Source organism: Dasypus novemcinctus, chromosome 5 (assembly GCF_030445035.2).
Source record: "Dasypus novemcinctus isolate mDasNov1 chromosome 5, mDasNov1.1.hap2, whole genome shotgun sequence".
Lineage (NCBI taxonomy): Eukaryota > Metazoa > Chordata > Mammalia > Cingulata > Dasypodidae > Dasypus > Dasypus novemcinctus.
The window spans coordinates 106968327-106992863 of record NC_080677.1 but is presented as its reverse complement, the minus strand read 5'-3'; the positions used below and the strand labels follow the sequence as shown (position 1 = coordinate 106992863).

The following is a 24537-nucleotide window of genomic DNA, read 5'->3' as shown; positions in this document are numbered from 1 at the left end:
TAGTTACTGATGTTAAAAAGCCTTTTTTTGGATACTATAAACGAATTCCTAACTTTATTTACCTCTCTCTGTAGGTGAAAAGAAGCGCCTAGAACCTAAAGATCAGGAATTAAGTAAAGAGGCTGGCAGAGAGGAAAAAGATTTGGAAGAGGAAGAGGAGGATGATGATATTGAGGTTGATGGTGATGATGATGGTGAAGATGAGGAGGAAGAGGATGAAGAGTCGAAGGTGACCAAGCCCATGAAAATTCAGAAGAGGTAAGCAGCTCAGCCTGTTCTGAGAAAACAGAAGATTTAGGATTGTCTCTGAGAGGAAAAATTACCATGTCTTTTCCTGCTCCCATCATTACAGAATTGACATGTGTAGTAAAGTTGAATAACCTCTCTGTCAGCCCAGATCCTTACTTCTGAACTGTGCTATTCCAGAGCAGTCAAGAGAACAACAGCTGCAGAAGGTAGTGAAGAAGATCTTTCTGATGAGGACAGTGACCTGGAGGAAAGAGATAGTATTGGTGGTGGAGAGGAACTGGCTCAGAGTGATACTGACATTGAAGAACAAGATGGTGAAGGTTTGCCTGGATCTTTGTAAATGCTTCTAAAGATGTTACTGAGAAATGAGCGTAGGTTCAGCTCAGGCTTCTTTTTTACTTCTCTCTCACTCTCTTTATTTTTTAAATTTTATTTTACAATTCATACAATTTACAAACATTCTGTATCCACCTACCAGCAACTCCCCCTGTCTCCCTCCTTTCATCCCCAGGCAACCTCTATTCTACTTTCTGTCTCTGTGAATTTGCTATTTCTAATTATTTCGTAGTGTTTGTCCTTCTATATGCCTTGCTCTTTTTACTCAGGTATCCCTTTATATAGGACTCCAAGGACCCAGCATTTATGTTTAAATGCTGAAAATAAAACCTTTATATTTCTTTCTTCTAAAGTTTTTTTGTTTTGTTTTTGTTTGTTTTTTAATGAGTTTGGATTGGTATTTGAGGGCTAAGAGTCTTTTTTAGGGAATTTTAAACCTAGATTAAATGCTGAGGCACTACTTCTCTCTCTCTCGATTATCCAAGTTGAATGAATAACCGGAAAAACAGGATATTGCATCTTAAACCAAGGTGAATTTTAAACAGTTCTTTTGAGTTGGGTTGTGGGTAAAGAGCCTCTTGGCATTTTGTAAAACTGTTATCAGTCCCTACCTTTATTGAAAATGTTAGGGGTAAATGCAACTTGTGTATTGAGGAAGTCAGGTCATTACAAAATGAGGAACAGCCAATAACTGGTCTTTTTGTTTGCCTGGATGGAGATTTTTATTTAACTACCAGGGTTACTCCCTTCTGCCTGCCTTTCTCTAAGTCTGGCATATTGGTTTGACTATATAATAAATCCAAGGAAATACACTTACTCGTGAAGAGAGAATGATATCCAGTGAATTGAGGAAGCTTTTACACTGAAGGGACTGTGAGACCCAGATTCATTTGTCTGTTAATCATTCTTTCTCTTGAAAAAATAATAGGACCAATACATGATGAAAGAAAGTTAATAAAAAATACAGTGGAGTATAATATAGAAAGTAAAAGTTCCTCAGTAATTCCCCAGAGTTACTGCTGTTAACAGTTTCTTATGTGTCTTTCCAGAAATTTTCCATGTATATATATGTACATTTAAATTTTCCTTTACACCCAGATCCTCAGACTCATAGGTCCCCTCCCCAGAGACAATCAGTGTTTAAAGTTTCTTGTGTATCTTTCTAAAGATGTGTAATACATTTATAAGCAAATGCACACATATTTATATATATGCACACATACAATATAGCGTATATTTACGTGTCTGTTTCTTCTCAAAGGGCCTACATGTTTTAAATTATATTTATAAAAAATTTACCCTCTCACAGCAGTGTATGGGAATATCTTTTCCCACATCTTTGTCACATTGGATTTCATGAATATTTTTTAGTTTTTGTGAATCTATTGGTGAAAAATAGTGTTGTTATTTCTTGTGCTGTTTTTCTTTAATTATAAGTCATTTTGAACATCTTTTCATAGATTTAGTTGCATATCCTTTGTTCATTTTTAAATTGGATTCTTTTCTTAATTTATGCCCAATTTTTATGTATTAACAGGTTAGCCCTTGTCCTATGGCTTGCACTATTTTTTTTTTTTTATGTAGATGCACGAGTCTCAAAGAAAAAGAAGAGGAAATTACCCTCTGATGTGAATGAAGGGAAAACTGTTTTTATCAGGTATGCCTTTCTACGTCAAGAGAACTGATGTTCCTGTTGCTTTCATAGGCTTTGTTTCTTTCGGGTTTTTTTGCAGTAGTCTTGTGACCAGGCCAGAAAGTTAAACGCCTCTGATACCATTAACACGTTTGGTCCCAGGAATATAACAAACAGAAATGTAGAAGATTCAGAACTATAGCACAGAAGAGAATTAGCAGAGTCCTGATAACTTGTTGTATTAATCGCCAAAGGGGTGCTGATGCAAAACACCAGAAATCTGCTGGGCGTTATAAAGGTATTTATATGGTGTAGGAGTTTACCATTACCGGGCTATAAAGCATAAGCTACTTCCCTCACCAAAGTCTTATTTCCACATGTTGGAGCAAGATGGCTGCTGATGTCTGCAAGGGTTCAGGCTTTCTGGGTTCCTCTGGGCTCAGCTCCTCTGTTTCCTTCACAAAGTCAACTGTAGACTATGAGGCTCTCTAGGTTTTGCCTCTCTCCACAAGGTCAGCTGTAGACTATTAGGTGAACGGCTCTATCTCTTTCCCCGGGACTCCAGCTTAAGACTTCAGCATCAAACTTTAACATTAGAAAATCTGCAACTGTCCTTTGCCATGCCTTTTATCTGTGAATCCCCACCCATCAAGGGGTGGGGACTCAATGCCCTAATGACATGGCTCTATTAAAGCCCTAATCATAACTCAATCAGGCCCAGGTACAGATCAGATTACAAACATAATCCAGTATCTATTTTTGGAATTCATAACCATATCAAACTGCTGCTACACTTACCTTCATTCAGACTTCATTCTTTGTAATTCGGGTGCCATTATCATTATTTGGAGCAAATTGATCCTTTAACTGTAAGAAACATCTTGCTCCTGGCCTTCGTTTATTTTTTTTAAGGAGTTATTGGGTATTGAACCTGGGACCTCATACATGGGGTACATGGGAAGCAGGCACTCAGTCACTGAGCTACACCTGCTCCCACCTGGCCTCAGTTTCAAGGGTAATGCTGGGAAGAGGCAGTGCCACTTGTCCCAGTTTTTGCCTGCATGCCTAACTTACCTTATCTCTTAAATTAGTGTTTAGAATAAAGTAAGCCATCCTGTCTGTTTCCAGGAAAGCTGGAGGTAGGAGTGGGGGTGGAGTTGGGTTTTTATTTCACGCGGCCATTACTGTTTTAGTGCTACTGACTGCAGTCGATTTTCGTAAGTTCAGGATATCTTCGGTATACCTCAGGCATGCCTTCCCTTCATTTTCTTAAGTATCAACATGCAAGGGCCATTTGGGTCTTTTTTTTTAAGGTTTGTATAATATTGTACAATCTTTTAAGATTGTTTTTATTATGCAAGTAAGTTCATTTTAGAAAATTTAGAAAATGAGCATAAAGACAAAAAAAATTATCACTACTTAGAGAACACCCACACACATACCCATATCATAAATATTTAAAAGATGTGTTTAGACGATACATGCTGTGCTATAGCCTGTTTTCCCACTTGAAAGCATATCTGTCCATAATTTTGTTTTTACCATTTTTTGGAACTGCCTTTGAAATAATTTTGTATTCATAGAGAATTCTGTCTAACAGGACAATGCATCATACTCAGAAGCCTGTGACCTCAATACCAAGGATACCATTCCTTAAATATGATTTTATTGATAATGAACTTAGGGAAAGAAAAGGCATGGAAGAGAGAAACCTATGCACATGATGAGACAAATTAGACGAAATAATGTGGGTAGGATATGTCTTATTGCAGAAAATCTTTTTTATCTGGCTTACTTCATGAGAGAATCATTCATGGGGTTGTTAATTGAGTGAAAGACAAGTAAAATTACAGGTATTCTAAGAGACTGTTTATCTTAGACCCAGAAGGATATGCATAGCTGGGGAAATGAGGAATTTTTACATTGTGTTAAAATTGAGGAGAATAAAATCTTCCAATTATTGGAAGATTAACTGAGAGAATAATTTTTGTTTGTTTGTTTTTGTGTTTTTTTGCACTTAGCTGGCAAATGTAACCATGTTTGCTCTTGAATTTTATTTTGAAGTGTTTTCTGCCTTTTGTAAAATTTCAACTGAAATCTGGATTTCATGGCAACACAGAGGAGAAAATGGCTAATGTTGAGAGACAGGGGGTGCATGTTTGACGTTCCATACTCCCCTCCTGAGTCTTTTGGTTGTAGTAAGAACTAATTTTGGCCAATTAAAGGTGGTTTGTTGGATGACCGGGGTGGCTGTTAGAATCAAAGAAGTAATCAAAGAGCAAACCTCAAGAAGGGAATGAGAATCTGGGCAGTTCTGGGACCCCAGCAGTAGGAGGCTATGGGTCTTTTCTGTACAGATGCCATCCTTTTTTTTTTCTTTACGGTGCATGAATCTATGTACAGCTCAGTGAAAATTTTCGTATGTATATATCCATGTAACCATCTCCCAGACCAAGATATAGAATACTTCCAGAACCCCAGACGTTTCCCTTGGATGGGGCACTGCTATTTTGAAGTGAATCTGCATTTACAGCTTCTGATCTTTGTACATGTCTGTTTAAATTTCAAATTCCTGGGGGAGAGAGAATCTGATTGACATAGGAAGGTCATCAGTCAGTTGTGGCTGAGGGGCAGAGTCATGTAGCAGAGCCCTGGCCATTGGAGGCCACCCCCATGTATTGGTGTTATTTCTAAACAAGGATGAGTGGTCCCCAGTAAATTAGGGACCACAGTTGATGTCTAACTCACCTTGTACCAAAACACAGGATCTGATTTTTGAAATTGATCTCTCATGACCTTCTGGTTATCTCCTGTAGAAACCTGTCCTTTGACTCAGAGGAAGAACAACTTGGGGAGCTCCTCCAGCAATTTGGAGATCTCAAATATGTCTGCATTGTCTTACATCCAGACACAGAGCACTCTAAAGGTATTTGCTGTCAGCTAGTCAGGGTTCGGACTCTGCCATGGACATTGACAGGGTTACATGAGAGTATAATGTGTGCCATTCTTAGGGGCTTCACAGTCCATCCAGCCCAGGTTTCTGTATTTTACAGAAGCACAAGGACGTTCTCAGGTTGTCTTCCATGACCTCAAACTCAGCCTCTGTAATGGTGCTGCCAGCTATAATTTTGTCTATACTTTTTAGCCCTTGCTTATTTACTTTAGAGTAATGAATTCCATTTGTTATTCTCCTTTGAATTTCAAATGTGATAGCATTTCATGGGTATTAATCATTCTCTGTTGTTTATGATTACTGGGATCATTTTCAGTTGCTTTTGTCAGAGATGAAAGCTGACAGAATAACTAAGTTGCAGTGGCATCAGTCAAAAGGAAAACCGTATATAGCAGGACTTCTTCCTTAGATTTCATTTTTTTCCCCTAAAACTATTTCTTTTGAGGTTTAAGATTTGACCACTCCTCATTCTAGTATACTTAATCAGGTAAGCATCTTTTCAACCCATATCATAATCAAATCATAAGCTGATTTCATTGACTACAGCTGTTCTGAAACAATGTGTTTTTAATTTTTATGGGCTTTGAAACCTTTGAGATTAAAAAATGCAACTTCTGAGGGTTTATGGGCTTTCTAAGAGATTATCTGTGGATAAAGAGCCTCCATTCTAAAGCTTCTTATTTTCCAAATTGATGAGACCTGATCATTTTGTTTTTTACTCAGTGGAAAAGAATATCAGAAAGGCTATATGATGGTAAGAGCACTGAACTGCTTCCTAGAGACTAGGATCTAATCTCTTGTGCCGTAGACTATCTGGGTGATTCTTGGCAAATCATTTAACCACTGTGGACTTTAGTTTATTTTTTTTCCCCCCCGCTTTCACGCTCTTGGACTTCAGTCTCTAATCTGTAAAATGAGTGAGTTCTCAACTACAGCAGGGTTTCTTAAACCTTTTTTGTTCCATTGACCCCTTTGCCAGTTAGGTAAAAACCACAGACCCCTTACTAAGTTCACACTATACTGTGTATTGTTTAATAAATGTGTTATACCTGCACCAGCACATCCCCACAAGAATATTGTTTTTTTTGAATTTCAATTCAAGCTCAGGACCCCTTGTTAAGAGCCCCTGAACTAGACTAATCATTAAAGTTTCTTCAGCTCTCATGTTCAGTTACACTTCTTGGACCTTCTCCATTTCCATTATGCTTTTCTACAGTGACCAACTAGAATTAAATTACATAGAATGTTCCAGATTGCTTTACTTTGATGATATTCTGCATCTTTTGTCCTTTTTTTTTTTTAGTGCAGTAGCATATTGGGTTTATAGTTTTGGGGTGTAGTCTAAAATTGACTTGTTAGATCTCTTTCTTTGCTAATATTAACACTCAGTTAATGATCTTAAGCATAGTTTAATTATTTTTTTCTTAAAGCATTGTCTTTTCCCAGCCCACATTAAATTTTCCTGACACTTTTTCTGCCTACTCACATACTTATGCTTCTCCTATAGTTTTTCCCTGTCAGGATGCCATTTCATTACCTGAAAGAGCTAAATGTCATCTGAAAACTTTAAGGGAAATGTTAAGACTGAACTGAGTACTGATCCTAAAAATTCCAGTGATAAAATTCTTATCCATTCAGAGAGTAGGACCTGTTTTCCTCATTTTAGATGATTAGTCCGGTTACTTATTAGAAACATTTTTTCCCCTAATTTCCTTCTTTATTATTTATTTCTATTGAGTATCTTCTGTTAATGTTAGGCATGGTGGTAGGTGCAGAAACAGCTGAGGAACACAGTTATTATTCCTGAGGCATTCAGTCTGTTTGGGAAGATGTCACCTAGTGTTATAGTGGAGGTATAAGGCTTCTCAGGGAGGCACAAGTGAGAACACTTGGCTCTACCTGGAGGAGGTAGGGAAGACCTCACTAGGTGGGTACGCTTGGGTTGGCCTGCCACGTGTGTCCTTTCAGTTAGCCTGCTGCCATTCATTCTTATATGGGGGCAGAGAAGTGATGTCCCAGTAGCTTTAGGAAATAGGGCATTGTTTTCATATATGAAAGATTATTTAAAGTTATAGTGAAAATAACACAAATTATAAAACTTACATTTCTTTTTTGGAATCTATTGTAAGGTAATTTTTTTTCCTTTGCTTGAAAATGCTGCCTTATCTCTACAGCAGTACTTAGGCTGGGTTGGTTGACCCTGTATCTAACCAGCACAAGTTGGGCCTTGTGATGAATTTAGAGCATGAGCCAAGAATTGAGCTCATGGTTCAATGGTTCATTGCTATATTCCTGTGATAGAGACCAGAGACTTGTACCTGGAGAGGCAGATTTGCCCTTAACCAGTGCCTCCCAGGTAACTGATGACAGTGAGATCTGTGGGTAATTTCAGGGATAAGTGGCTCATTTTTTTAGTCCCCTAATATGCTGTTGTTGACGTGATGCTGAATTAAATGTTGGGCTAGAATTCCTCTATCCTTTCCAATTAAGGAGAAAGATGATGAGACTAAAGTTCTAAGAAGTATTGGAAAAGATTAAGGAAGTAATAAAATTTCATTGAAAGCATATATGCTGTCTTATTTGTCTTTAAACCTTGAGTGCCTACCACAGTGCCTGTCATATAGTACTTAATAAAAGGATCCTACTCTTCACTTTTCATCAACCTGCCACCATTTATGGTATTGTCTTTGGCTTTCTTGATGGGCCATGGGATTTGAGGTCTTACTAGTATTTTGTCTTTTTGTGCAGGTTGTGCATTTGCCCAGTTCATGACTCAAGAAGCAGCTCAGAAATGCCTAGCAGCTGCTTCTCCAGAGACTGAGGTAAGGAAGACATTTCCTTTAGCCTATAACTTAGGTGATAGTGACTCCTAGAGGTAACTTTTGATGTTTACATAAACTTTCTTATATTATTTATAAGGCTAACCCTTATTGAGCATTTAGTGCTTACATGCATTGCCTTATTTCATTCTTACATCAGCCTTTTGAGGTAGATCCAAGTATTATCACTGTCTTATAGATGAGGAACCACATGTAATAAAAGTGTTTGATTTTTATTGTGTAATATTTATTATAGAGAATTTTTATGTGTATTCTGTAACAAATATAAGTTGTTTAGGATATTATCTTGTACTGATATCTCTTAAATTCTCTTGAGTAGCATTAAAACTAACATTTCATTAGCTTTCTCTAAAATACTAAAAATTTGTTCACATACCATTTTCCTCAATTTGGGCCTCTTTGGAACTAATCAACTCCTACAAAATGATTATTTACTGCTGGCTACCCTAAGTACATATGTGACCTTTTGGACTGCTGTACTAAATACACTAAATATTGTAAGGCTAAAACATCCTGGAGGTTGGGTTCCATGGCGTAATTGGAGTTTGCTTTATTTTCCTTGGTGTTTCTTGTCAGATGCTTAGTTTCTACTTAAGTATTTCAAGAGCTAGAGTTGCAATCATTTACAGGGTGGTGGGCTTAAACTGGATGGCCGGCAGCTCAAGGTTGACTTGGCAGTGACCCGTGATGAAGCTGCAAAGCTTCGGATGAAGAAGGTGAAGAAGCCAACTGGGACCCGGAACCTCTATCTGGCCAGAGAAGGCTGTGAGTAGTGGAAGGGAGGAGTGGACCAGGCTCCTTATTAGCTGGCCCTGTGCCATGTCAGTAATCCGGAGGTGGTAGGTGTTAGGGTTGTGTTTCAAATTAGAAACCCAGATATCCTCTTTAACTATTATTCTACTTAAGCAGATGCAGCTTTCTGTTAGAAAACCTCTTACTCATTTTGTGGATTAACTAGTCCTGTTTTCTTTTCTGCTTACTTGCCTTTAGACCTTATCGTTCGAGGATTGACAGGGCAAAGAGGGAAGAAAAACTCGAAATACCTTTGCTTCTTGTCATCATTTCTAATAAGAGGGTTTCTGAAGGAGTTGAAAATTATGACTAAAAGTACTCTTTTAGATTATTCATGGATTTAAAATGTATACTCAGCCTCTTTCCCTTAATGTAAGAAAGATAATCAGAAATCCCTTATTCTAGGTCACACAATGTTATGACCCACCTTCTGCACAGCTGCATAGCCATAACCAGTAATCAGCTTCTTAGCCTTTGACAGTAGGCCTGTATATGGCAACATGGTTGTTTTCTAGGTTGTCTTATCTCACAACTTGGAAATGGCCCATGCCCCCAAGTCTTTGAGGAACAGCTTAATTCCATGGGCAGGTTATGGGTGTTATACTTGTTCTTCAAATGCCTGAAATATACTTATTTTCAGAACTTCCTCTAGGCCTCTCCATCTGACTCTGGGTATGTATACCTGAAGCTTCTTTGATGGGAGGGGAGGAAAACAGAAACAAAATCACAAAATGTTCAGTTTTAGTCCTTGAGAGCAGCTCTGAACCCAAAACTTAGCCCTGTAGCCTATTTCTGGATTTAACCAAATGCCACTTTGTCCTGGCCAGCATAGTCCTCTGGGCCCTGTATAAAGAGTTTGCATCATTCAAATCACATTCCTCTTGTTGCTCAGTGAAAATTCCCTTGGTGATGTCTTGGCCTTTTTCCCACTTTCTATAGTGATTCGTGCTGGAACGAAGGCTGCGGAGGGTGTGAGTGCTGCTGATATGGCCAAAAGAGAGCGGGTGAGTGTATCAGGTACCAGCCTTCCGTATCACATGGCTTATTATAAATCAATCAGAAGTAAGTGTTGAATTCTAGGTATGCTAGGTGGTAGGGAATACTAGGGAGCTAAGTATAGGTCACAGATCCTACTCACAGTTTTGTTAGAGAAAAGTACAAAGGTGAACTAGCAAATAATTCAACATTGTACATATTATATTGGCCATTATATACTGTTGTAAGAACAAGGTCTTATTCTTTATTTTCCTAATGCTCAGCAGTAAATGTTTGCTCAACAGTATGCTGCTAGATCATGCAGAAGGGACCTACAGACTGGGATTGTATATAACCAGATGTCTGTATAAATGAAGAAAAACATAAAGATCAGTTGATGCTGGAGTTACTAGGAAAGAAAGTAGATTTGGACCTTTGAAGGTAGCTAAGATGTGTCACTTGGTTCAGGAGGTGGGGGTGGTAGCTACAGACTACAGAATCATTCTAGGAGAACACATTATGGGAATTTTTCCCCAACTGATACCATTAAGTTTCTTTACTGTTTGGTAATGTTAGCTCCTAGTAATTTTTTTTTTTTTTAACTTTAGGAAGCACTGGGAACCGAACCTCGGACTTCCCATGTGGGAGGTAGATGCTCAATTGCTTGAGCCACATCCACTCCCTTCCAGTAATTTTTATTTTGCCCATGTAGCTTACTTTCAAAAAGCTATGCTACCCTGCAGTAGTAAAGATGCCTACTGTATTAGCAGAATTAGCTATGGTACTTTAAAGTGCAAACCTAGGAGCAAAAATGAGAAGATAATCACAGCAATAGGCAGTGTATCTTTTTTCCATGTCACAGATTTTAGATTAGTACTCTCAAATTTTCTCTTAGAAATAATTTTACTAGCAAAAAGCTCACTAGACTGTAAATATACATATAAATTCATAGCAGGGACATATTTTCCTGTTGAACTTAGGCATAATAGCCTCTTCAGATTTTCCTTTGATGTTCATTTCCAGAAAATTTGTGTATTTTGTGATTTGTTGGTACATTTAGCAAATAAGAAGTATCAGAAATAAGACTTGATAGAAGAAAAAAAATTCATTTAAAACTCTTCTGAAAAACAAATTAGGAGAATGTCATCCTTTCAGAGATAGTTTGCCTCTGGACTGGTATTTTGTGGCATCGTAGTTAAGGAACAAAATACTTTCTGTAGCCATGGACTGTCCTTTGCCTCAAGGTGGCAGAGTTGAGACAGGACAATATTCTATCAAATATTCTTTAAATAAATTCCATTTCCTTATGGAAGAACTAGTAATTGGCTTGAATTGGTAGGTGGATAAGAACTGGGTTAAAAGTTAACCATACTGTTTATTATTTGCTCTGGGTCAGGTTTTGAGGTAGAGAGTTTATGTATATTTTCATTTAAGCCTCACATCAGTGCTGAGAGGTTGGTATTATATGTATATATTTTATGTAATTTTCTGTTACAGTTTTTGATCTATAGTTTCATTTTATAGATGAAAAAAATTGAGGCTTAAAAATTTTCATTTAACTTCTTCAGTTAGGCTGGATTTCTAATTCAAGCCTGATTCCAGAGCCCATGATCTTACTACCTATCTGCCATCTTGCCTCCCTGAATCTTTCTTCCCCATGCTGGACATTGTAAGATTGCAAAGTGGGTGATTTCCCTCCTTTCTCTATATGTGTGGTTATTAGATAGGGGTTGTGGTTCTTTCCTTTTGGAGAATGATGAACCTCCCTTTCTAAAGGGTGGCTTGTTCTACTAACTATTTGTTATTCTTTCAGTTTGAGCTACTGAAGCATCAGAAACTCAAGGATCAGAATATCTTTGTCTCCCGAACCAGGCTCTGCCTGCACAATCTCCCAAAGGCTGTTGATGACAAACAGCTCAGAAAACTGCTGCTGAATGCCACTAGAGGGGAGAAAGGCATGCGCCTCAAGGAGGTGAGAGTTGGTTCTGCCCACCTGAAACTTTTGAGTTCGTCCTGAGTCAGAGCAAATGTTTATTTCAGCCTTTGATGCCAGCTGTGCCGATAGTACCAGCATACTGATAGTAGGTTTTCTTTGAACACACTGTCAGTATGAAACACTGAGTTTGGCAGTTTTCATGTTTTTTTCTTATAAGAACTTCCTTTCACATCTGATCAAATTGCAGCAGAATGTGAGGAACTCTCTGCCCTTCATGAATTAATTTAGTAAGCATTTATTGAATGCCTGCTGTGTGCTCAGCGTTAGACGAGGTGCTGTAATGTTAATTTTCTTGCAGAGAAAATAATGTGTGCTTTGCTCTTTTGAAGAGCATTTTACTACCAATTAGACTCTTCCCCTATAGAAAGACTCATCAGTGCCCTGTGGTGAGAGCAGGGAGCCCACAGATCTTCAGCAGTTGTGTTAGAAAAATGCTGGTTTCACGCTAAGACTTGTTTAGGCATTGTATGGGTATAGAAACCTCTCATTGGCCCTCCCAATGCCCTTTGCATACCTCTGTTGCAGCACTTAACATGAAACCATCCTGTAATTGTCTCTCAGTCATTTTTCCCAACTAGAGTGAACTCTGTAAGGGGAGGTATTATCTCAGTGTTCCCAATCCTTGGCATAGTACCTGCACATAGTAATCTCTCAATCAGTTTTTATTGAAAAAGTGATATAGCCAATATTGTAGGTCAGCTTTCCTCTGTTTCAACACCATAAACTTTTCCTAATCCCTGAAATCCTCTTCAAAATAATGATATTGGTATCTGGGGCATTACACAAGAGAATGTGATTACATCAGCATATATCAGACTCTACTCCTACTTAGTAAAACTACCCACAGTGTTACTGGCTTAGGGTCAGTTGTGTAATTGCTCACATGAACATCTACAGTATTAATACTAAGTGCACATTTAAGACCTGTCATGATTTAGAGAAATGTATGTGTATTTTACAATGTTTGCATTATAATTGAATTTTCTCTGATTATTTCATATTTGTAAGTTTAATCGTCTCACCAGGAACCTGTCTCTTGATTGGCCTCCAGTACATGACACAGTTCTAGGCACAGAGTAGATATTTGACATGTATTTAATGTAACATCCATGTCTCCAGTACTTAGGCTTCTCCCTTACATGGGAACTACAACTTCTAGGAGCCATAGTATGCAAATGATCATTTTCCCCAAAATATCCTACCATGACTTTGCCTCAGGATGCCAGTTATGTTGGACTTTAAGGGTTTAGGGGAGAATATCACTGTAGAGAAATCTGAGTTGAAAGCGAAGAGATGTGAAACCTTTCACTGTATTTCTTGACCATATGTTGTATTGGCTTTTCCCTGTGCCTGAAATGTCTTTCTTATCTAGAGCCATCAGACCTCCTTCCTTCCCTTGTTCAATAATTTCCTCTCTGAAGGATTTCTTCACTTTTGAGATATATAGACAGTACTCCATCCTCAGAGATAATTTGTTGTATAACCTAAACTACCATATATCTCAGCTTGTATGTATTCTGAAAAGTTACCTATTGTAATTCCCCCCCCTAGGAAATATATGCCTATTTATCGGTCTCTGTTGATATGTAGTTTAGTTTGTAAACTCTTAACAAGAAAATGTTGATTTCATCTGTTTTGTGTCCTTCATAAGTGTATTCTGAGATGAGTGCTCATAAGTGTTTTCCAGTACAGTTCTTAAAATGGTGTGCAGATGAAGATTCAGTTTCTTATTAAATCTGATGCAGCAGTTCATGTCAGGGAAGGCCTTTCATTCTATAATTACTGATTGTTTTTCTCTTCATAGTGTAGGGTGATGCGAGATCTTAAAGGAGTTCATGGGAAAATTAAGGGTCAATCCCTGGGCTATGCCTTTGCAGAGTTCCAGGAGCATGAGCATGCCCTGACAGCCCTACGCCACATCAACAACAATCCAGAGATCTTTGGGCCTCAGAAGGTGAGCCTCATCCTACTGGGAAATCTGTTCCCCCAAGGGCAACTTGTAGAAAACTTTCTTCTTCATGTCCTATATCTTCTGATATTTAAGTGGTGATATTTAAATGGTGCCAAGTTGATGGAGGGAATGAGTAGGTAATAAGATGATTAGAAGCAAGTCTAGATTGGAGAGACTGCTTCCAGAACTGGCCCCTTACCCACAGGTAGAGGAATGATTAGTATTAGTAGAAAGGGGGCAGTAGCTGGGAATTCAGCTATTTGCACTCATAAGGTTAAGAAATCTAATCAGTGACGCCTATCTCCTTCTGACACAGAGACCGATAGTGGAATTCTCTTTGGAAAATCGAAGGAAACTTAAAATGAAGGAATCAAGGATCCAGCGCAGCCTGGTACAGAACTTAAATGTTTTCTTTTCTTTCCTTTTCTTTCCTTTATCCCCTCCTTTTCCTTTCTTTTCTCTCTTTCTTATTTAACTCTTCTATGTTGTTCAGTTTGTGGTTCTGCTCCTTTGGAGTAGGTCGTTCCCTCATTAGGTTCTTGGTGACCTGTTACTTTCAGTTCCCAGGGTTCTCCAGGCCATCCTCTCTTCTGTTGGCCCATCTTCCGATAGTGCCATTGAAGGGAAAGGAAGGAGCAGACCCATGTTATTATCAACCAGCAGCTCTTGTACATTGTTTAGTGATGGAACATGTCAAAATTAATAGCCATGGTTAAGGTTTTAAATTACCTGTAGATTTGAGCTGTTGATCTTGTAATTCTCTTTTCTTCTTAGATGGCTCCAGAAGTATGCTGACTGATAGTTTTTGTTGTTTTTTTTTTAAGGTTTATTTTTATTTATTTTTCTCTCCCCCCGCCCAGTTGTCTGTTCTCTTTGTCTATTTGCTGCATGTTCTTCTTTGTCCATTTCTGTTGTTGTCAGTGGCACGGGAATCTGTGTTTCTTTTTGTTGTGTCACCTTGTTGTGTCAGCTCTCTGTGTGTGGCACCATTCCTGGGCAGGCTGCACTTTCTTTCACACTCGGCAGCTCTCCTTACGGGGCGCACTCCTTGCGCGTGGGACCCCCCTACGCGGGGACACCCCTGTGTGGCACAGCACTCCTTGTGTGCATCAGCACTGCGCGTGGGCCAGCTCCACACAGACCAAGGAGGCCCAAGGTTTGAACCGTGGACCTCCCATGTGGTAGACGGACGCCCTATCCACTGGGCCAAGTCCGCTTCCCTGACTGATAGTTTTAATACTGTTTTCAATCAAGTATGGTTTGGAGGAGCGAGCAAAGACTGAGAACCAGTCATACTCATGTTCAGACTGACTTTGCCCCTTTCTTGCTTCATGTTCCTTGGCAAATTATTACCTCTGTGAAACTTCAGTTTCTAGTTTGTAAAATGGAATTGACAACAACCTCTTCCTCACATGACTGAAGTGTGGCTTTAGTGAGACAGTACATGGGAGGTGCCTCACATGCTGCATTGACAACACAGACACTCTCTTACCCATCTGCCCCCAGGACATTTAGGACCAGATTATTCTTTTTTTTTTCTTTTTTTAAAAGATTTTATTTATTTCTTGCTCCCCCCGCCTCAATGTTTGCACTTGTTGTCTGGTCATCTTTTTTTTGGGAGGCACCGGGAACCAAACCTGGGACCTCCCATGTGGAAGGGAGGTGCCTAATTGCTTGAGCCACATACAGTCCCTGTTTGTTGTGTCTCTTATTGTGTTTTCTCATTGTGTCTTCTTGCTGCATCAGCTCGGCATGCCAGCCTGGTGTGTTAGCTTGCGGTCTTGCTTATTTTTAGGAAGCAATGGGAACTGAACCTGGGCCCTCCCATGTGGTATGCAGGGGCCCAACTGCTTGAGCCACATCTACTTCCCAGGACCACATTATTTTTGATACCATGACTCTCATATGAATCACTTTCATTGATATTGTACCTTAATTTACATCTATACCAGACATTTGGCGTCTTTATGGTGTGTACCATGAGCTCCTGACCAATAGATGAGCAATTCGTCTTTCATACAATGGCCATAGGGTGGAATACCTGAGATCAGGTCATTGCTCAGGCAACTTTGTTATCCTAGATGTAGAGTCATTTACTGCTTTAAGTCATTGCTTCAGAATTGATTCTGAAACTACTGGCTTTTGAGTTGTGGGCATATGTTTTTCCTCTGTTTCTTATGTGATGAGTGGGAGAGAGGGTTGTTTTGTGTCCCCCATCCAGTAAACATCTGTTACTATGGCAGAACCTGTAAACTGCTTGTATTCACTTTCCTTTAGACTCCAACTGTGTGGGGGCAAGTTCCCCATCTTTCACCATGCTCACATAAAGTGCCTCTTCTGAGTGTTTCTAGCAGCCAAACCTCATCCAGAAACTAGATGATAGTCTCTTGTTTTATGCAGCAAAAAGTGAGATCAAACTCTACAACTGGTGATTCCCAGAAGGAGCAACCAGAGCCTAGGAAAGACCAGCAACAGAAGGCAGCTCAAAACCACACACAGGGACAAAGCACAGCCTCCCCAGAGCAGAAGAGGAAGAAGGACTCCACCTCTTGGACAGGGTTCCAGACCAAGGCTGAAGTGGAGCAGGTGGAGCTGCCTGATGGCAAGAAAAGAAGAAAGGTCCTGGCTCTCCCCTCACACCGCGGTCCCAAAATCAGGTGAGGTGCAGCAGGGCAGCATAGAACATGGGTGACTTCTATGTGGGGCTGCATTTTTGTTTTTTAATTGAGGTGAAATTCAAATAAAATTAACCACTTTAAAGTAAACACTTAAGCGGTATCTAGTGTGTTTACAGTGTTATAACCACCAGCTCTGTCTAGTTCTAAAACGTTTTAATCACTCCCAATTAAACCCCCTACCCATTAAGCAGTTATTTCTCCTTCCCCTTGCCCCTAGCCCCTGGCAACCACCAATTTGCTTCTTATTGCTGTGGATTTACCTACTCTGGATATTTTATATAAGTGAAATCAAATAATATGCGACCTTTTGCATCCTACTTTTCACTTAGCATGTTTTTGAGGTTCATCCACATTGTAGCATGCATAGTGCTGTATCCTTTTTAAGGATGAATAATATTTTATTATGTGTGTATTCCACTCTTTATCCATTGATGGACATTTGGGTGTCTCTACCTTTTGGCTGTTGTGAATAGTGCTGCTGTGAACATTTGTTTACAAGTGTGTGTTTGGGGTATGTACTTAGGAGTGGAAATACTGAGTAGTTCTGTGTTTAACTTTTTGAGGGACCACCATGCTTTTCCAAAGCAGCTGAACTATTTTTGCATTCCTACCAGCAGTACATAAGGTTTCTCCACATTCTCACCAACACTCGCTATTTTGTTTGTTTTATTTTTAATTTTTGCTATCCTCATGAGTATGCAATGGTATCTCATTGTAGTTTTTTTTGTTTGTTTTTTAATAGACTCGATTTTTTAGAGCAATTGTAGGTTTTTAGAAAAGTTACATACAAAGTACAGCGTTCTTATATCCTACCCCACACACAGTTTTTCCTGTTAACATTTTACATTAGCGTGGTGCACATTGCAATTGATGAACCAATATTATTATATTAATAATTATTTTATTAACGAAAGTCCATAGTTTACATTAATGTTCACTCTGTGATGTATAGTTCTATGGGTTTTCTGTTGTTTTAAAATTTTTTATTGTGGTATCATATACAATGTAAAATCTCCCATTTTAACTACTTTCAAGTATACAGTTCACTGGCGCTTGTTACAGTTACAATATTGGTGCTACTATAATCACTATCCATTACCAAAATCTCATATGGTTTTGATTTTCATTTCCCTAATGACTAATGATATTGAACATCTTTTCATGTGCTTATTTGTCACTAAGTGGGGTTGTTTTTTCTTAGCTCTTTCCTTTGTGACATTTGTTCAGATGAAAGGGGTGCTTAGTGCTGCACCTCTTCACACCAGCAGAGATGTTACTCTTTCGCAGAGGGGCCCTCTAAGGAATCTTTTAGGACAGGCTTTCATGCCAGTGTTCTTCTCTTTTGCAGAACTTCTTCCAGTCCAGAGAACTGTCAGCCGTGTCCCATCTCCTTGAGGTTCCCTTGTGGTTTATGTTTGTGGCAACTCATTAGTGCTATATACAGAAGTACAAATTTTTAGGATTTGTTAAATAAGGATACAAATGTTAGGCCTTAGGATAGTCTTTTACAGTATTCCTTTTTAGAATGAGTTAACTTTTCATGTGCTTAGAAAAAGCCAGTGTAATAGAAAGAATTTTATCTTCTGTGCTGAAGAGAACCTCAGGGGTGTCAGTTAGAGGAGAGACCCAGCATGACCACTTCCTCTGGACATCTAATTTCAGGTTGCGGGACAAAGGCAAAGTGAAGGCTCTCCCTCCCATAAAGCCAAAGCCCCAGATAAACCAGTGGAAGCAAGAGAAACAGAAATTATCTCCCAAGCAGGTGAGTTGTGTAGGACACAAGGCACTTTGGGTATGGCAAGGCTCTGCTGAGGTTAGCAGCTACTTTTGTTCCTTGGTTAGTTGAAAAAAAGTGGGGGAAGGGGTGCTTCTGGAAGGCAGCTACATACAGAACTGCAGCTTTTTAGAGGGTGTTGAGATACATGATCATAAAAGTAGAATAGTAAAATGAACCCCCATGTATCCATTACTCTGCTTCAATAATTATCTTGCTTTACCTGTTTCTCAAGATGCTTCCCCCACCCCCTGCATAGTATATTAAAGCAAACCCCACTTCACATATAAATACCTCAGAATGCATCTCTAATTAATTGGGCCTTTAAAAAAAAAAAGCAACCATTATGCCATTGTCTTATCTAAGGAAATTATAAGATGTCTTTTATAACTAATATGCAGCCCATATTAAAATTTCTCCCATTGCCACAGAATGTTTTTTTCATAGTTGATTATTAGTAGGAATCAGGTTCAAAACAAAGTCCCATTTTGTTATTTTATCTCTTAAATCTTTTTTTATTTTATAATAGCTACCCCTCCTTACTACCACTATTCCTTTTTTAATCCATGCTATTAATTTGTTTGAGAAACCAGCTTATTTGCCTTTTAAAATGAATTACAGTTTGAATTTGGATTCTTGCTTCCTTGTGGTATCATTTAACTTATTCCTTTAATACCCCATATTGCTTATAAACTGATAGTTAGATTTAGAGCCTTGATTAGATTCAAGTTCAGTTTTCTTGGCAAGAATATTTCATAGGTGGTGCTGTGTGCTTCCTGTTGCATCACATCGCAAGGTACGTAATGTCTGGTTACCTAACTATTTTTATTGATGCTAAGATTGATCAGTAGTAGTATGGGGTTGTCTACTTTATCTCTTCATTTACAAAGTCTCCCAACTCCATTTTACCTAATGGTTTTAGCAGCCATTGTTGATTGTTACCTAGAGCCATTATTTCATGACAGGTTGCAGAATGATGATTTTTAAATTCTATCATTCCTTTTACATTTTTCAGTAGAATTCTAGAAAGAAGAATTTTCCTTTGTTAACTTTTTGATTACCCCAAAATACCATTTGTATAGGAAGGTCAGGTTAAATGCTTGGTTCTTTCTCTTTGTCAATTTCAGAATAATGAGGTGACCTACCAACCTCATATGGTGACCAGTAAATTCCTGGGTTTTATATACTTGATGTGTTTTCATGAAATGCATTCATTTTTCTTGTCCTATCTTAGGCCAGAGGAGCCTCTTTAAGTAGCCTGAGTCCTTCTGACATGACTCTATTTGACTTTGGTGGAATTCTTGCTTTCTAGTGCAGCAAGATAATCCAGGTTCATCTTACATATTTCTTTGCCAGTTCTGGAATCAGCCATTTTTCTAAGGAGACTTAATTCTTTTTAGTAGCAAATGGTTGTCCTACATTCTTGAATATTTGAGGTCAATCTTTCTTTTCTTGTTCCTTAGGCCCTTTCTTTGAAGGATAGAAGAAGTACTAGTTTTCCATCTTACTCAAGGGCTTTGTCTCTGGGAATTTCTGACCTCTACCATAACATTATAGATATCTATCTCTGAAATCCTATGAGTGATTCTTGGTAATTCTTGGTGAGGGAAAAAAAGGGAGAATGTCCAAACTAGGCTGACCAGTCTGCTGATGAGAATAAAGTCAGCGTTTGGGAGCTAGAGTGGGCAAGGCCTTTGAAACACCTGTACAGTGTTTACAGGGGCTCTTCTCCTCTGCATTCCTGATCTATCTTCTTACCAATGGATGGTTCTTTCTGAGTTTTTCTCTCCAAGGGTCACTCTCTGGAAGTCTACCTCTTCCTGGTGGAAAAAAACACTGGACACCTACTTATTTTCTTTTTTGGGTGGCCTGAGGGTAAGGTAGTATTTAATGCTTGAAATTCAGTACTTTGTGTTTTCATTTCTTTCATTTGTAGGTACCGAGGAAAAAAGCTAAGGGAAATAAGACAGAAATCCGATTCAACCAACTGGTCGAACAATATAAGCAGAAATTATTGGGACCTTCTTCAGGAGCTCCTCTTGCAAAGAGGAGTAAATGGTTTGATAACTGATTGCAGCAGACTGGATACGAAGCTGGATTGTGTGCTTCTGGTAAAGTTCCCAGGCTGGTTCCCCTCTTACATCTTTTACTTGGGGAAAGAAATCCCTGAGTGTACTGCCACTTGGTGGGAAGGCTCCCTGATCTAAATTTAGTTTCTCTTCTGGTGGGTGGTTACTTAACCACAAAGAGAAATTCCAGAGAAATAACATGATCCTTTTTGTATATTATCCAAATTATTTTGTAAAGTTGTGTCTGTAGGTCCATTTTTATTCTTTCTCAGGTGCAAATAATTATGAAACATCCTTGAGTGCTGAATTTTTAAGATATATATAAGCATCTAAAGGAGGTATTTTGTGGCTTTTTGAATAACAGATCATCTCATTTCTAATGTATACTAATCCTTCATTATTTATGAGGTTTTTGACATTCCTGACTCTTAATTCAGTTACTTAGTCCTATATACTGTGAGAGTTGACAAAGAGCAGAGAAAAATTATTTCCAACCTAATCTCTAAGGGTGGAGAGAGAAACTTGGAAAATAATGGAGGGTAGTGGGGCTTGGCAGGGAGCAACACCTGATAATTGTTTGCCAAATGAGTGGATAATTGTGGGTAGATGGTTAGAGATCAGTTCACAGTGGCTCACAGACACTAGCCTGGCTGCTGATAACCTGCATTTCCTCTCATAGAGCACATCCTCCTGAGGACCTGGAGAGATAGTAGGTGTGGTAGAATAAGCAGAGTAACATGGCCTAGGTTTTAGCCTCACCTGCCATTACCTAATGGGTGGCCTTCTAGAGAACATCTGATTCTCTATGTTCACATATTCTCTGTGTTCATCTCTTCGTACACTTGATCCTCATTGATCGGTCCCCTGGCTAAGATGGCTTAGGCCTGCTTTAAACCCTTAGTGGTTTTCTCCTCTCACATTGAAATCTCTCCTCCTTCCCATAATATACAATGCCCTAGGTTCTTCTTTCCTCCCACCCTCCCAACCTCATCTCTGTCCATTCTTCCCTTCATTCATTTTTGCCTACACAGCCCTTCAGTTATTTTGACTTTTTACTACTTCAGAGCTTTTGTATCTCTTCCCTCTGCCAGGAAAGATTTTCCCTCAGATTTTTTGCTCATCACTCAAATTTCCGCTGAGCTGTCAGCTCTTCCTCGAGCTCTTCCCTGACCACCTAAAGGAGAACTTTGCTTTCCCCTCCCCTCTACCCTGTCCACTCACCCCCATCATTAAGTGGTATTTTTTATTTCTTTTTGTTTGTCTCCCCCTGCTAAAATGTATGCTTGTGAAAGGGATTTTATCTTTTCATTCACCTCTGTAGACACAGCACCTAGTACTGAGCCTGGCGCATATTAGGTCCTGAGTAAATATCAGTTGAATGAAAAAAACAAGGGAGTAAAGGAAGAAACAGGATTCAATAGGCCAAAGAAAGAATGGGAAATATAGCCCAAAGTGTTCGATTCCCTAGTCCAAGCACTGTAGATAGTGCTTTCTTCAGAGCCATTGCTGGCCTAGGCATATGGCTATTTCATTGCAATAACCAATGAATGCTCAGAGGTGCTTTTATTTTTTTCCTTTCAAAAATATTCTTAATTTAGATATGATTGAAGGAGAGTGTGAAAATATTTAAACTTTCTTTTGGAGAGAAATAAAAGACGGGCTATAAATCTGGGATCACCTTGAGAGAGTGCAGCATTGGGAGTTGCAGATGTTCTTGCAGTATCCTAGTAACACATTTGTCCTAGGACGGTCTGTACAATATGAAAGGAGTAAGATACTTTATTAAGGCTGTCAGAATATCCACAGCCTGCTGTCAGTTACCACTTTTCCCTTGGCCAACTCTGTCTGCCCAACAGACATTTTTTCCTCCTAGTCTATACAAGTATCTTTAACATTTAAAGATAATATCTTAACATTTAGTATAGATATAAATTGGTCTTTATTCAGATAGATTTTCTAGATTCTCTTAGACTCAGATTATATTTCTTTTACAGCTTTAGCAATTCAATATATTAAAGCATTCAGTTGCTTGGTAAGTTATTGCTCTATTATTTAAAAGAGTAATATGAAGGTGAATCATCTTTGTCCACAGTCTGACTCCATATATGGTATCTTCCTTTGGGACACCTTACCATGGGTGATTTCATCAGCTTCGTTTATCCCTTGCCTTGGGAGTAGTAATTCAGCATGAATTGTGCTTGCTTCTAGTTCAGTTCAGAACTTGATGTTTCATGAAATAAGGAGCTTTCTAAATTAATAGAAATGTTAAGGTACAGACTGCTTTGTTAAACAAACTAACAAGCAAAGTATTCTGAGCACTTTCCTGCTTTGATTATGCAGTATTCTGGCTCAAAGATATTTACTTTAAATAAAGAATCTCAAGATTGTGTGCTGGCTCTTTTTTTGCTTTTTGGGGGTACTTGGTAGTTTTGAAGAATCTACTCAGGAGGCTTCCGGGGAAGATGGTGAAGTAGGATGCTCCAGGACTCGGTCCTTCCAACAAAACAACTATTCAACAGGCAGGAGCTATCTGAAACAACCATTTAGAAACTCCGGAGGCCAGAAGAACACTACAGCATCCAGAGAAGAGCAGGAGGAAGAGGCTGATAAATTCCAGTAAAGACCTGTAAATTCCCCCTCCGCATCTACCAATGCCCATCCCCCACTCCTGTTGCAGGCCACTGCAGGGTCCTGACTCTGGCTAGCTGCTGGTGACAGGAATATAAAAATCCTCTCCCCTAGGAACTGGGGTGGGCACAGTCAATCACTGATCAGGGCTTTTGATTAGCAAATTCGCATTGCTGGGTCCAGGCTCTGAGGGCAGCTATTGCTTCTACCCACCTGGGACAAAGGTTGCAAGCAGCCATTGTTTCAACCCTCCATGGACAGGGGCACAGTCAATGGAGATTTAGAAATGGTGCCTCCTCTGCTGCATTTGCTGGGCAGGCCAGGAAAGCGTAACCTTGGGCAACCATCAGAGAGGCTTTTGGCACTCTTCCTGACCCCTTCCACAGGGCACTTTGGAGCCGATCTGTGCCCTGTTTGTGGGCCCCTGGCCCTGTTGTGGCTTGGAAAGACGGAGTTCAGAAAGTCCTCCCCAGGGTGACCTTCCAGAATTTGCCCTCTAGGCAAAAGCATAATGATAATGAAAGAAGTGTAAAAATCTATAGTGGGGCAGATGTGGCTCAAGCAATTTGAGCACCCACCTCCCACATGGGAAGTCCCGGGTTTAGTTTCCAGTGTCTCCTAAAGAAAAAACAGACGATAAAAAAAAAAAAGTGCAAAAACAACTAGCAGGCAATGAGCAAAACCAAAATGAGCAGGGAGTGGCTGTGCCTCCAGCAGTTGAGTGCCCACCTCACACATTGGAGTTCCCAAGGTTTGGTTCCCGGTGTCTTAAAGAAAAGCAAAAACAAGCAGACAATGAGCAAAAAACAAAGTAAGCAAAAAATACTAAAAAATACTGAATTGTATGCTTAAAATGTAGAATTAAAGGGTTGTGAACTATATGTCAATAAAATTACTTGGAAAAAACCCCACAAAACTATAAAGGTGGACAGTCCTGGGATGAACTGCTGGTTTCAAATACTCAGGAGTGGAAGGTTTGTTTCCTGAAAAGCAAGACAACCAAAACCTGTAAATAAGGGAATGCCAAAACAAAAAAAAGCCCAGAACAAGACAGGCCCAGAAAGACAGGGCAGACCCTGCACCTTGGGCAGACCTACCTGAGGGGGGCGGGGTTAAATCTCAAGAAAATCTTTTTCATCACCAGCTGGTTAAAAACACATCCAGGGATAAATCCCAGAGTTAACATATTAAAATGTAGTGTCCAGGAAGTGGATGTGGCCAAAGCGGTTGAGCGCCTGCTTCCCACATGGGATGTCCTGGGTTTGGTTCCCAGTGCCTCCTGAAAAAATAAAAATAAAAACAACAAGCAAAACAAATGGAAAACCAACCCAGGGAAGCCAAGGTGGCTCAGTTGAGTGCTGGCTTCCCACATATGAGGTCCCAGGTTCAATCCCCCACCTTAGTACCTGAAAAAAAGCACAGTGTGCAACAAAACAGTACAAGACAAACAGGAAATGATGGCCCATCCAAAGTAAGCAAATAAAAATACAGAAAATGCCAATGAAGAAGGTGAGAATTTGACCATACTATACAAACCCTTTTAAAAAATGATCTTAAAAATGCTCAAGGAGATGAAAGAAAAAAACTAAAAAGAAACCAAACAGAATTACTGGAATTGAAACCACAGTAACTGAAAGGAAACATGCCCAGGAGAGTCTCAAGA

General features: G+C 39.3%; 1 protein-coding gene across 1 annotated transcript in view; it reads left to right on the top strand.

The window, feature by feature from the left end:
* Nucleotides 1-22633, top strand: part of RBM28 (RNA binding motif protein 28) — a 31003-nt gene extending 8370 nt beyond the window's left edge. The window contains exons 7-19 of the mRNA XM_004485115.5: nt 75-258; nt 427-569; nt 2170-2242; nt 5035-5144; nt 7920-7993; nt 8641-8776; nt 9743-9807; nt 11592-11750; nt 13579-13728; nt 14042-14116; nt 16126-16382; nt 18066-18165; nt 20114-22633. Of these exons, the coding sequence (XP_004485172.2) occupies nt 75-258; nt 427-569; nt 2170-2242; nt 5035-5144; nt 7920-7993; nt 8641-8776; nt 9743-9807; nt 11592-11750; nt 13579-13728; nt 14042-14116; nt 16126-16382; nt 18066-18165; nt 20114-20248 (1661 nt within the window). The 3' untranslated portion in view covers nt 20249-22633. The remainder of the gene's footprint in view (nt 1-74; nt 259-426; nt 570-2169; nt 2243-5034; nt 5145-7919; nt 7994-8640; nt 8777-9742; nt 9808-11591; nt 11751-13578; nt 13729-14041; nt 14117-16125; nt 16383-18065; nt 18166-20113) is intronic.
* The last annotated feature ends 1904 nt before the right edge of the window (nt 22634-24537 follow it).